General features: G+C 51.0%; 1 protein-coding gene across 1 annotated transcript in view; it reads left to right on the top strand.

The window, feature by feature from the left end:
• Positions 1-12,040, top strand: part of LOC119956995 (hemicentin-1-like) — a 339,271-nt gene that overhangs the window by 309,401 nt on the left and 17,830 nt on the right. The window contains exon 37 of the mRNA XM_038784579.1: positions 7,719-7,994. Coding sequence (XP_038640507.1) covers positions 7,719-7,994 — 276 coding nt within the window. The remainder of the gene's footprint in view (positions 1-7,718; positions 7,995-12,040) is intronic.

The following is a 12,040-nucleotide window of genomic DNA, read 5'->3' on the forward strand; positions in this document are numbered from 1 at the left end:
GGTGCAAAGGTCGTGCCTCCCTTGCCTGCCTGGGCCCCATGTTCTGCCCACCCTACCCCTCCTCCTCCTTGGATGAGGCCTCGTATTTATCCTCCTCCCCAGCACATTGCCTCTCTGCTGTGCGATGTTGTGGAGAACACAGTAGGCCACCATGATGCTGGCGACCTCTCAGGGTCACACTGGAGGGTGCCTCCAGAGCAGTCCAGGCAGCTGAACCACATCTTCCGGAGGCCAAAGCTCGATCACGCTACAGATTGCTACATGGGCATCATAGTGCTAACCAACGCCTCGGTCTATTACATAAGAACATAAGAACTAGGAGCAGGAGTAGGCCATCTGGCCCCTCGAGCCTGCTCCGCCATTCAATGAGACCATGGCTGATCTTTTGTGGACTCAGCTCCACTTTCCCGCCCGAACACCATAACCCTTAATCCCTTTATTCTTCAAAAAATTATCTATCTTTATCTTAAAAACATTTAATGAAGGAGCCTCAACTGCTTCACTGGGCAAGGAATTCCATAGATTCACAACCATTTGGGTGAAGAAGTTCCTCTTAAACTCAGTCCTAAATCTACTTCCCCTTATTTTGAGGCTGTGCCCCCTAGTTCTGCATCTATCCTATCTATTCCCTTCATAATTTTATGTTTCTGTAAGAACCCCCCTCATCCTTCTAAATTCCAACGAGTACTACTCAACTCAACCTCTCATCGTAATCCAACCCCTTCAGCTTTGGGATTAACCTAGTGAATCTCCTCTGCACACCCTCCAGTGCCAGTACGTCCTTTCTCAGGTAAGGAGACCAAAACTGAACACAATACTCCAGGTGTGGCCTTACTAACACCTTATACAATTGCAGCATAACCTCCCTTGTCTTAAACTCCATCCCTCTAGCAATGAAGGACAAAATTCCATTTGCCTTCTTAATCACCTGTTGCACTTGTAAACCAACATTTTGTGGCTCATGCACTAGCACACCCAGGTCTCTCTGCACAGCGGCATGCTTTAATATTTTATCGTTTAAATAATAATCCCGTTTGCTGTTATTCCTACCAAAATGGATAACCTCACATTTGTCAACATTGTATTCCATCTGCCAGACCCTAGCCCATTCACTTAACCTATCCAAATCCCTCTGCAGACTTCCGGTATCCTCTGCACTTTTCGCTTTACCACTCATCTTAGTGTCATCTGCAAACTTGGACACATTGCCCTTGGTCCCCAACTCCAAATCATCTATGTAAATTGTGAACAACTGTGGGCCCACCACGGATCCCTGAGGGACACCACTAGCTACTGATTGCCACCCAGAGAAACACCCATTAATCCCCACTCTTTGCTTTCTATTAATTAACCAATCCTCTATCCATGCTACTACTTTACCCTTAATGCCATGCATCTTTACCTTATGCAGCAACCTTTTGTGTGGCACCTTGTCAAAGGCTTTCTGGAAATCCAGATATCCCACATCCATTGGCTCCCTGTAATCTACCGCACTGGTAATGTCCTCAAAAAATTCCACTAAATTAGTTAGGCACGACCTGCCATTTATGAACCCACGCTGCGTCTGCCCAATGGGACAATTTCCATCCAGATACCTCGCTATTTCTTCCTTGACGATAGGTTCCAGCATCTTCCCTACTACCGAAGTTAAGCTCACTGGCCTATAATTACCCACTTTCTGCCTACCTCCTTTTTTAAACAGTGGTGTCACGTTTGCTAATTTCCAATCCGCCGGGACCAGGGCCAGGAGACTTGTCTACCTTTAGCCCCATTAGCTTGCCCATCACTCCCTCCTTAGTGATAACAATCATCTCAAGGTCCTCACCTGTCATAGCCTCATTTCTATCAGTCGCTGGCATGTTATTTGTGTCTTCCACTGTGAAGACTGACCCAAAAAACCTGTTCAGTTCCTCAGCCATTTCCTCATCTCCCATTATTAAATCTCCCTTCTCATCCTCTAAAGAACCAATATTTACCTTAGCCACCCTTTTTTGGTTTATATATTTGTAGAAACTTTTACTATCTGTTTTTATATTCTGAGCAAGTTTACTCTCATATTCTATCTTACTCTTCTTTATAGCTTTTTTAGTAGTTTCTGTTGCCCCCTAAAGTTTTCCCAGTCCTCTAGTCTCCCACCAATCTTTGCCACTTTGTATGCTTTTTCCTTCCATTTGATACTCTCCCTTATTTCCTTAGATATCCAAGGTCGATTTTCCCTCTTTCTACCGTCTTTCCTTTTTGTTGGTATAAACTTTTGCTGAGCACTGTGAAAAATCGCTTGGAAGGTTCTCCACTGTTCCTCAGCTGTTTCACCATAAAGTCTTTGCTCCCAGTCTACCTTAGCTAGCTCTTCTCTCATCCCATTACCTTTGGATAGGCGTCAGCATCCACGACCGAGGTGCATAACTCCTGTCAACCAGACCGGGGGGGTGGGGGGGAGGCATGGTGGCCCCAGTTAACACTGCAGGCCCTACTGCCGCATGTTTCCTGCCCCCACATCTCCGCACCCCTGGCCCCATCGTTGTCCGGCACCGTGTGGGCCTCTGGCCCTGACGCCCTTCCCTGCTGCCAAGGGTACCATTGGCTGTCACTGCCCTTGTCAATGGTTCGCTCCATGGCCCCCGCCTGGTGCCCCCGTAGTGGGCATTGCCCTTGAGTGGGCTGCGTGATGCTCTGCTGGGGGGATCGGGGGTGGGGCACCCATACGGCCAGTGTCACTCCACAGAACCAGTGGCCAAGGTGGATGGTCAATGGGGTGCGCAGCAAGCTGGTTGCCTTGCAGGCTGTGGCAATAGTGGTCCATGCCTGGACACCACCCCAGTCCTATGGGTGGTCACTCCTGCCACACGGCCCTTCACCCCCTCACCCAGCACCCCCCCCTCCCCCCCCGGCCCTGTCAGGGTCCCCCACCCCAGCCAGCCCAGCCCGGCATCCCTCAGTGGCGCTTCTCTGTGCCCTCCCTCCTCGCTCTCCATCATCAGCCACGATGCCAGACGCCAGTTCCATGATTTTTAAAAGCCCAAGCGAATAGCGGCGTCGGTAACTTGGCCCATCAGAGGCGGAGAATGGCGGAGGCCCCGGAGAACACCGGGTCGGGCCCGCTAATGATATGCAAACAGTGTTTACTATACGTGCATTCCTGACCGCATTGACGCCACAGTTGAGGTGATGGAGAATTGCAATTTGGTGTCAACCCGGCGCCCACCGCGATTTCGGCGGTGGAACCGATTCTCCACCTAATTGCGTTTCCCGATTTTCCCACCAGCCACAGAGGATCCCGCCCAAAGTTCTTCCTCATCTCAGTCCTGAATGGCCTGCCTGTTATTCTTAGGCTGTGACGTCCCCAACATCGGGAACATTCTTCCCGTATCTAGCCTGCCCAGTCCCATCAGGATTTTATATGTTTCTAAGAGATGCCCTCTCATTCTTCTAAACTCCAGTCAGTACAAACCCAGTCAATCCAATCCGGCCAATTTTCCATTCACCATTCTGGCGGTTTTTGGGTAATGTAATCTCATGCACATTGAAGAACCAAAGCGTGATACTTGTCGATAAAATGCTGTTATCAACTATACAGCACACAACCGACACACCCTCCCATAAAATGCTGGGCGTGTTGAAATCATCAGTTACATTTTCATAGTTAGACTGGTGCACATATCTGAAGCGGCCTGATGCTGGATGGGATGATTTGTTGAAATTGAACCATCCATGTTACTTATTAGTGCAGCAATGGAAAAGGGAGCAGTCTATCATATTATCCCTGCGGTTCTGGCTTTCTGGATCCAACGTAAGTATCGGTGTTGTCGGAACAGCGTAACAATAAATTGTTGCCCCAACTGAAAAGTAAAATTTTAAGGTTTGTAGAGTTTGAATACTATTGTTCTATATGTTCAGTACGTGTGGGTGAAAGGGAACCATTCAATTCTGTCTGGAACTAGCCATCTTACTCAGACAGCCCTGGAATAGTTAAATGTTAGAATGAAATAATTCCTCTGTTTCATTCTCTCACTAATCCCTCTCCTATTTTTCTCTCTCTCCTATTTTCCTCGTTCCCCTCCTGCTAATCTGTCTCCGCCCTCTCACATTTCCCACTGCCCCTTTTCATGTGTGTCTCGTACTTTTGTCTCACTAATTTGTCTCCCAAAACTCTCACATGCTCTACTCTCTTTAATTCCTATCCTTTCTCCTTTTTGGCCACCTTCCTTTCCCTGTCTCTTGTTCCACGGCTTTCTTCTCATCTCCTTCTCTCTCCCTACCTTAAATGTTGCTTCCCTTTTAGTTCTATTTCTATCTCTGCCACTCTAATGCTTTTATTTTCTATACCCGTCCTTTCTGTCTTTATCCTCCTGTTTATCGAGATCTTTCTGTGGAACTCTAGTTTTTCTCTTCTCCTGTCTCTTGTTCCTCCCTATTTGTGTTTCAGCCGACTGGCATAATTGTACAGTTCATGAACAGCAAAAATTCAAAGAAAACCAAGAAGCAAAACAGCTCAGGCTCAGAAGTAATAAATTAATTATCTTTACTGAGGATATTCTGCCATTAGGAAAATTATCAGTACGTAGTGTGTCATGTGAGGGTACCTTTAAGAAATGGGTGCTTAAGAAACGTACCTTTAAGAAATGGGTGTTTATCAGTGATGTCAGAGTGTGGGTGGAACTGGGCTGTCTGGCAGCTTTTTACTTTCATTTTAGGCTGTTTGCTGCTGGGTGTGTTTTAGTTTTGTTTTCAGTGTTGGAGCTGAAGCCAGACAGAGCAGGTGTACTGCTGTTCTCTCTGCCATCAAAAGACTATCCCTTGATCATTTGGTGAATTTCAGAATTATAAATGTTCTCAGTAGTGAATGTAGTCTGACTTGATGGGGTACGAGACCCAGTTCCAGGCGGACCTTGATGAGGCGCTGGGGAACATGTCCCAGTCGCAGGTGGGCATTGCCATGGAACTGTAGAGTATGTCCCAGTCACTGAGAGCATCGATATTGGGGAGCCGCCAGAACTAGGAAGGCCAGATGACGCTGGGGCAGCCAGGGCTTGATCCAGCTGCCCGCAGTCCCGAGGTGAACCCCAGAGTCCTATGGGCACCAACTGGGAGATGGGGCGCTCGGTGCCAACCCAGACCTGTCCCATGGAGTGGCGATGTTGGCCACCTGCTTCTCCGAGTTCCACCCCACCGAGCCTGGGGCACTGAAGGCCACGGGACGTGGTAAGCAGCTGGCTGACTCCGCCTCAGATGTGCATCCTGGGGACACCTAGACGCAGCGGGGGAGCAAGGAAGGCTAAGCACGTCGAGGATCACTGAGGGCACTGGGAAGGGAGGGGGGGGCGAAGAGAGGGGGGTAGGTGGTCAGGGGGAACTGGTGTTGTAAGACTTCTTATTGTTGGACTTTTTTAAAATAAATTTAGATTAGCCAATTATTTTTTCCAATTAAGGGGCAATTTAGCATGGCCAATCCACCTACTCTGCACATTTTTGGGTTGTGGGGGCGAAACCCACGCAGACACGGGGAGAATGTGCAAACTCCACACGAACAGTGACCCAGAGCCGGGATCGAACCTGGGACCTCAGCGCCGTGAGGCGGTTGTGCTAACCACTAGGCCACCGTGCTGCCTTATTGTTGGACTTTAACCTGGTGTTGTTAGACTGCTTACTGTGCCCAGCACAATCCAATCCGTCTACACCACATCATCATTCTCATCCTCCTCGGAGGTGGCCACAGGTTGCCCATCCTCCACCTCCAGCACGTTGCCCCGCTGCTGAGTCAGATTGCTGTGGGAACTGGAGGCCACCACGAAGCAGGCAACCTTTCGCAGAATGTACTGCAGGGAACCACCTGAGCGGTTGAGGCATCGGAACCACATTTTGAGCAGTCCGGTGGCCACATGGGTCTTCACAACGGCCTCCGGCCTCCTTACTGGAGTCATTAGCCAGGTCCTAAGAGCCAACTGGCCATCCTGGGGTGGTCCTCGAAGAGGCAGGGCTTTATGGCAGTCCCAAGATGCAGCCGTCTTGCACACTCCCTGGGAAGTGTGCACACACGTGTTTGAGCATGATCTTAAGGTGGTGGTCGCAGACGAGTTGGATATTCAGGGAGTGGAACCCCTTCCTATTATTGTACTGTCAGATGGCCTGGTGCATGCAGGGTGACATGTGTGCAGTCTACTGGGAGTGTCTCCCGGGGGAATCGGAGACCCCCAGCTGGTTGCCCTCTCGGCAGGTTGGCTCCCTGGCACTTCTGGTGCCACCTGGGCAACCTGGCAGTGCCACCTGGGTGCCAAGGTGCCCAGATGTCACTGCCAGGCTAGCAGTGCCAAGGTGCCCAGGTGTCACTGCCAGGCTAGCAGTGCCAAGGTGTCACTGCCAGGCTAGCAGTGCCAAGGTGTCCAGGTGTCACTGCCAGGCTAGCAGTGCCAAGGTGCCCAGGTGTCACTGCCAGGCTAGCAGTGCCAAGGTGCCCAGGTGTCACTGCCAGGCTAGCAGTGCCAAGGTGCCAGGCTGGCATTTTTTCTGTCCTGGGATTAGTCCTGGGAGTGCCGTGCCCATATGAAGGGGGGGGCCTGAGGACCCCCTTATAGGTGAGTTGGATGGTGGGAGGTTCGGGGGTCCCGCCAGGGAGGTTGACAGATCAGGACTCCATTGAAAAATGGCATCCCGAACTTCTCCAGCACTGAGGAGTTCCAGCGAGTACAGAAAGCGTGCGGCCATGGCAGGGTGTTCCCCACTGACGATCCAGATTGCAACAAAGTCCCGATAGATAGCATAATGTTTCCTGGCGCTGCCAGCACCGGAAAACACCCGGCTAAACGCACTCATCACGGGTGTCTGTTGCCATTTGATTAGATAGCACCCAATATGTTGAATATGGTGAAATATAACAAAAGAGGAAAATGTTACCTTTCCAATCTGTAATAAGTTAGTAGTTAAAACATTTACAGCATTGAAATTGGTTGTATTTTGCTGGTGTTGTGGAAAAGTCGTGTCCAAAAGTTTTTTTTATTTTAAGGAGTTGCCATGAACACTAACTTTACCAGATAATTATGTTTTTAAAAGTACCTTAGAGTTAAAGAAAAACAGTCTGTTGCGAAAAGGAGAGAAGTGAATTTTTGGTTAAGCCTCAGCTCAGAGAAATTCCCAGGTGATCCCAGTTGCCGGGGGAGAGAAACACAAATAAAAACACCATTCAATGTGATTGGTCTCTACGAGGTTGTAACATAGATCACTGCATTTGGCCAGGGCCAATTGTGAATTAGCTAAAAGTGGAGATAGTCAGGAATAAAAATGTAAAAAATAATTTGACTAACTAAAGGTTTCTTTTCATTTGAACCTATCTAATGAACTTCACAATGTTACTGTTTCTCTTCCATGTTGCAGTAATGGCTGGCTCATTATTTGGTATTTCTAATGCTGCTTATTGAACACAAGGCAGAACGAAGACTTCTGCCATTTACACCTCTTTATACTGTTAAAGGAAGTTTAAAATCTATCAATAGGCAAACACACATTTATTAGTCTCAGTTTTTCAAAGCAGTTCGTGGATTTGAATTCTTAGCCACCGCCTGTTATTTTCTTTGCAGATCCAGTTTTAATTTCCTTTTTTTTTCCACTGTAACAGTGCACGGTTTCAAACTGAAACTGTAGTTACTGTGGGGAGTTAACTGGTGAGTGTTGAAATTAAATGTATTTCCTTTTCCTTCATCTATTGTGATTTGTTTCCTTGGCAGCAATTGTAACTGGATTTGAGATCATGATCAACACAAACCCCCCAGCTGTGGAATTTGGAGATTCTTTAGAAATGAACTGCACTACGACATGTCCAGACCCAATAATCAACGTGGAATATAAACCAGGGATACATCCTAACAGAACAACTGGGAGTAATTGGACCACAGACTATTTCCCGAGTGTGCAGGCATGGGATTTTACAGCACCATGTAATGTGATCTGTATATCACAGAATTATAGCTCAAATGAGGGGAAAAAGGTGGTCACAGTATACAGTAAGTGAAACGGCTTGCTCTAACATATAAGATTACCTGGCTGTGGTAGTATGACTAGAGGTACTACGGTACCTTGCAATGCCGAAACACCATTGGTGGAGAAGGCTCGCTGCTCGTTGGCCCAATGGTATGTAACACTAGTCACCCATTGGTTAGAATTGTAAGGTAGCTCCGCCCAGTAAGGCGGGGTATAAGAGCCCATGTATCCCCCACAGCTTCCTTTCTGTACCTGAGCTGCTGGGGGAAACATCTTGTCTATTAAAGCCTTCAGTTCGGACTACAACCTCATTTCTGTGGTCATTGATAGTGCATCACTGGCATTAAAGGAAAGTAGTGACAGGAGAAGGTCTTCTTTATAGAGAAGCAGGATATATCTGATTTAATGTTGAATGGTGCTGGTCAGATCCTGAACTGTACTGATTTAATTGACAGTCACTGTTTGAAATTGAAGCAAGGAAATGAGGGTTTGGAGCAGGAAGATCATGGGCAGCATTCTCCATCTGCCGAAGCCAAAATTGCAAAATGCAATTGGGCGGAGAATCGGTTGCGATGCCAAAATCGCGATTATCTGTCACCTTGACAGCGGCGTTAGTGAGTATCAGAACGCATGTACAGTAGACACCGTTTGCATATAATTAGCAGGCCCGACCCGGTATTCTCCAGGGCCTCCGTGATTCTCCGCCTCCGATGGGTCGAGTTCCCGACGGCACAGTTAACTTGTGCTTTAAGAAATGGTGAACCCGGCGTGGTGACTGATGAAGGAGAGAGAGGAGGAGGGAGGACACTGAGAGGAGCGACTGTGGGCAGCCGGGCCAAGCACTGGCCAGGCTGGCTGTGGAGGGTGGGGGTCACTGCCAGGGGGGTGGGGGTGACGGGGGAGGGGAACAGGCCAAGCAGCCAGGGTGACCCCCCCCCCATCCCCCACAGATTGCCATTACCGCGGCCATCTTTCTGTGCACCTACTGACCATCCACCTTGGCCCCTGGTTCTGCAGAGTGACAACGGTCATATGGGTCCCCCCACTCTTCCACCTCTGCACCCCACCCTCTGCCACACCACCCTCCCCACCCAGCCGGCCACCATCCACCAGCGGCCCACACAGGGCAACACCCACAGTAGCCCCTATGGGGGCTGTGGTGCACACCCCAGGCAGGGGCAGTGCCAGCAGTTGGTACTCCTGGTAACAGGGACAGGTGCCAGGGTACCAGCCACTGACGGGACCAGGGGTGCGGGGATGGGTGGGTTGGCAGGGGGTGGGGGGTGGGGGAACACCGGATATGAGGGGTGGCAACCGGGTCCACTTTGGAAGCAAAAACAGGAACGCTGATCACTGCCAGAATGGTCGTAAATTGGGAGAGGGGAGTGTGCAGCGCCACCTGGGTGTCCTTGTGCACCATTCGCTGAAGGTAAGCATGCAGGTGCAGCAGGCGGTAAAGAAGGCCAATCGTATGTATATATGTATATAATCACTTATTGTCACAAGTAAGCGTCAATGAAGTTCCTGTGAAAAGTCCCTAGTTGCCACATTCCAGCGCCTCTTTGGGGAGGTCGGTACAGGAATTGAACCTGTGCTGCTGGCATGAAGGCTGCTGCCTGAGGAGGAGGAGGAGAAAGCTGCAGCAGCGGAGTGGGCAGCAGCGGTGTGGGCAGCAGCGGTGTGGGCAGCAGTGGAGTGGGCAGCAGCGGTGTGGGCAGCAGCGGTGTGGGCAGCAGCGGAGTGGGCAGCAGCGGAGTGGGCAGCTGCGGAGTGTGCAGCAGTGGAGTGGGCAGCAGTGGTGCGGGCAGCAGCAGAGTGGGCTGTAGCAGAGCTGGCAGCAGCGGAGCGGCAGCAGTGGAGCGGGCAGCAGTGGAGTGGGCAGCAGTGGAGCGTGCAGCAGCGGAGTGGGCAGCTATGGAGTGGGCAGCTGTGGAGTGGGCAGCTGTGGAGTGGGCAGCTGCGGAGTGGGCAGCTGCGGAGTGGGCAGCAGCGGAGTGGGCAGCAGTGGAGTGGGCAGCAGCAGAGTGGGCAGCAGCAGTGTGGGCAGCAATGGAGTGGGCAGCAATGGAGTGGGCAGCAGCGGAGTTGGCAACAGCAGCGCGGGCAGCAGTGGAGTGGGCAGCAGCAGTGCGGGCAGCAGCGGAGTGGGGAGCAGCAGTGCGGGCAGCAGTGGAGTGGGCAGCTGCGGAGTGGGCTGCAGCGGAGTGGGCAGCAGCAGAGTGGGCAGCAGCGGAGTGGGCAGCAGCAGAGTGGGCAGCAGCAGAGCGGGCAGCAGCAGTGGAGTGGGCAGCAGTGGAGTGGGCAGCAATGGAGTGGGTAGCAGAGGGATAGGTGGCAGCTGCCAGGATGGAGAGAGAGCCACCCAACAGGCCAAGGTGGAGGAGGTCCCACATGAGGCCTGGTATATACTGGCACCACCTGCCAGACCGGGCATGCCATCGAAGGCTCTGGCTGAGTGGGGGGCAGTGCGACACATCTACCAGACGATGGCAGACTTGGCACAGCGGGAGTATGGGGGAGGACACCCACTTCCGGTCGCCCTGAACCTTTACATGATGGGGTCCTTCCAGGCAGCGAGTGGGGATCTGTCCGGGATTTCACAGACCTTGGTGCACAGGGGCATCCACGCTGTCACGGAGGCCCTGTATGCCCAGTCGGTTCAATACAGCCATTTCAATGTGGACCAAGCCCACTAGGCTGCCCGGGCAGTGGGGTTTGCTGTCATTGCCGGGATGTCCCAGGTCCAGGGGGTGATTGACAGGATACATGTTCTCCCTACAACCTGCAGCTGACTGGCTGATCTTCACCAACCAAAAGGGGTTCCACTTAATGAACTAGGGTTTCACTCTAATAAGTGACCATCAGCTACGCATCATCCACGTCTGTGCCCGATACCTGGGAACACTTGACGATTCCTGACAGGTTTGGAATGCCTCCCACTCCGGCTGGGGTCGTTAACTCCTGGGTGACAGGGGTTATCCACTGTGATCATGGCTGATGAAGCCTATCCGGAGGTCACAGACAAACGTGGAGACCAGCTACAACGATGCCCATGCAGGACTTGGTCTGTGATTGAGCGGTGCTTCAGCCTCCTGAAGATGTGGTCCAGGTTCCTCGGCCGCTCTGGAGGGGCCCTCAGTTATGATGCTGTGAGGGTCGCCACCATCGTGGCAGCCTGCTGCGTCCGCCACAACATTGTGCAGCACAGATGCTGGAGAAGGAACAGGAACACCAGGCCTCGTCTGGCGAGAGGATGTAGAGGAGGGCGAAGATGGGCAGGTTGTGACAGTGGCAACAGGTGTTTAATGTAAACGAATATTGACAGATTTGTGCCCTAGCCCCTATATCTAAACTGATTTCTGAGTGTAGTAGTGTGCGGGAATTCCCGCGAGCTTCCTGGCTCTCGGCCTAGACGCACTGGAAGCCAGGAGGAATGTCCTGTTCCCCCGAGGGCCCAGGAGGGTGAGCCGTAGAGCAGCCAGTGCTGCCTGGGATGTGGTGGCAGCAGCTGTGATCTCGGGGAGTGTGACCAGGAGGACTGGCCTCCAGTGCTGAAAAAAGGTCAATGATCTACACCAGGCAGCACGAGTGAGTAGACACCAACGCCTTCTACAACACCTAAGGGAGTATCACCCTTGGGGCTGTTCTCCCCGCTGCCATCTTGTTGGTTGGAATGGTGTGTGAAGAGGGAGAATTGTTTTTATGCTTTATCTTGTCAGCATTTGGATATCAATCGCGAAGCCGGCGAATGCGGCACTGTTTCCCATTCAAATCAATTGTGTTCCACGTGGCACCGGTTCTAGCCCCGGTAGCCAAATTGGTGCAGGCGCGACACTGGTTTTTAGTAAAAGTCCACGGATTCTGCATTGGCGACAACACTTTGTCTCAGAAACGGGAATCCTGCCGCACGATTTTTACTCCATAGAGTCTCAGTCCTGCATGCTCACTTGTCTAAGAAGGAAGTTTGTCAGTAACTGGATTTGAATCACATGTTGAAAGGAGACTAATATGAATATCCAGACTGTAATAACTCCAAAGGAAACTATTATAAACATAACTGGATTTATTT

The sequence above is a fragment of the Scyliorhinus canicula genome, chromosome 25 (genome assembly GCF_902713615.1).
Source record: "Scyliorhinus canicula chromosome 25, sScyCan1.1, whole genome shotgun sequence".
Classification (NCBI taxonomy): domain Eukaryota; kingdom Metazoa; phylum Chordata; class Chondrichthyes; order Carcharhiniformes; family Scyliorhinidae; genus Scyliorhinus; species Scyliorhinus canicula.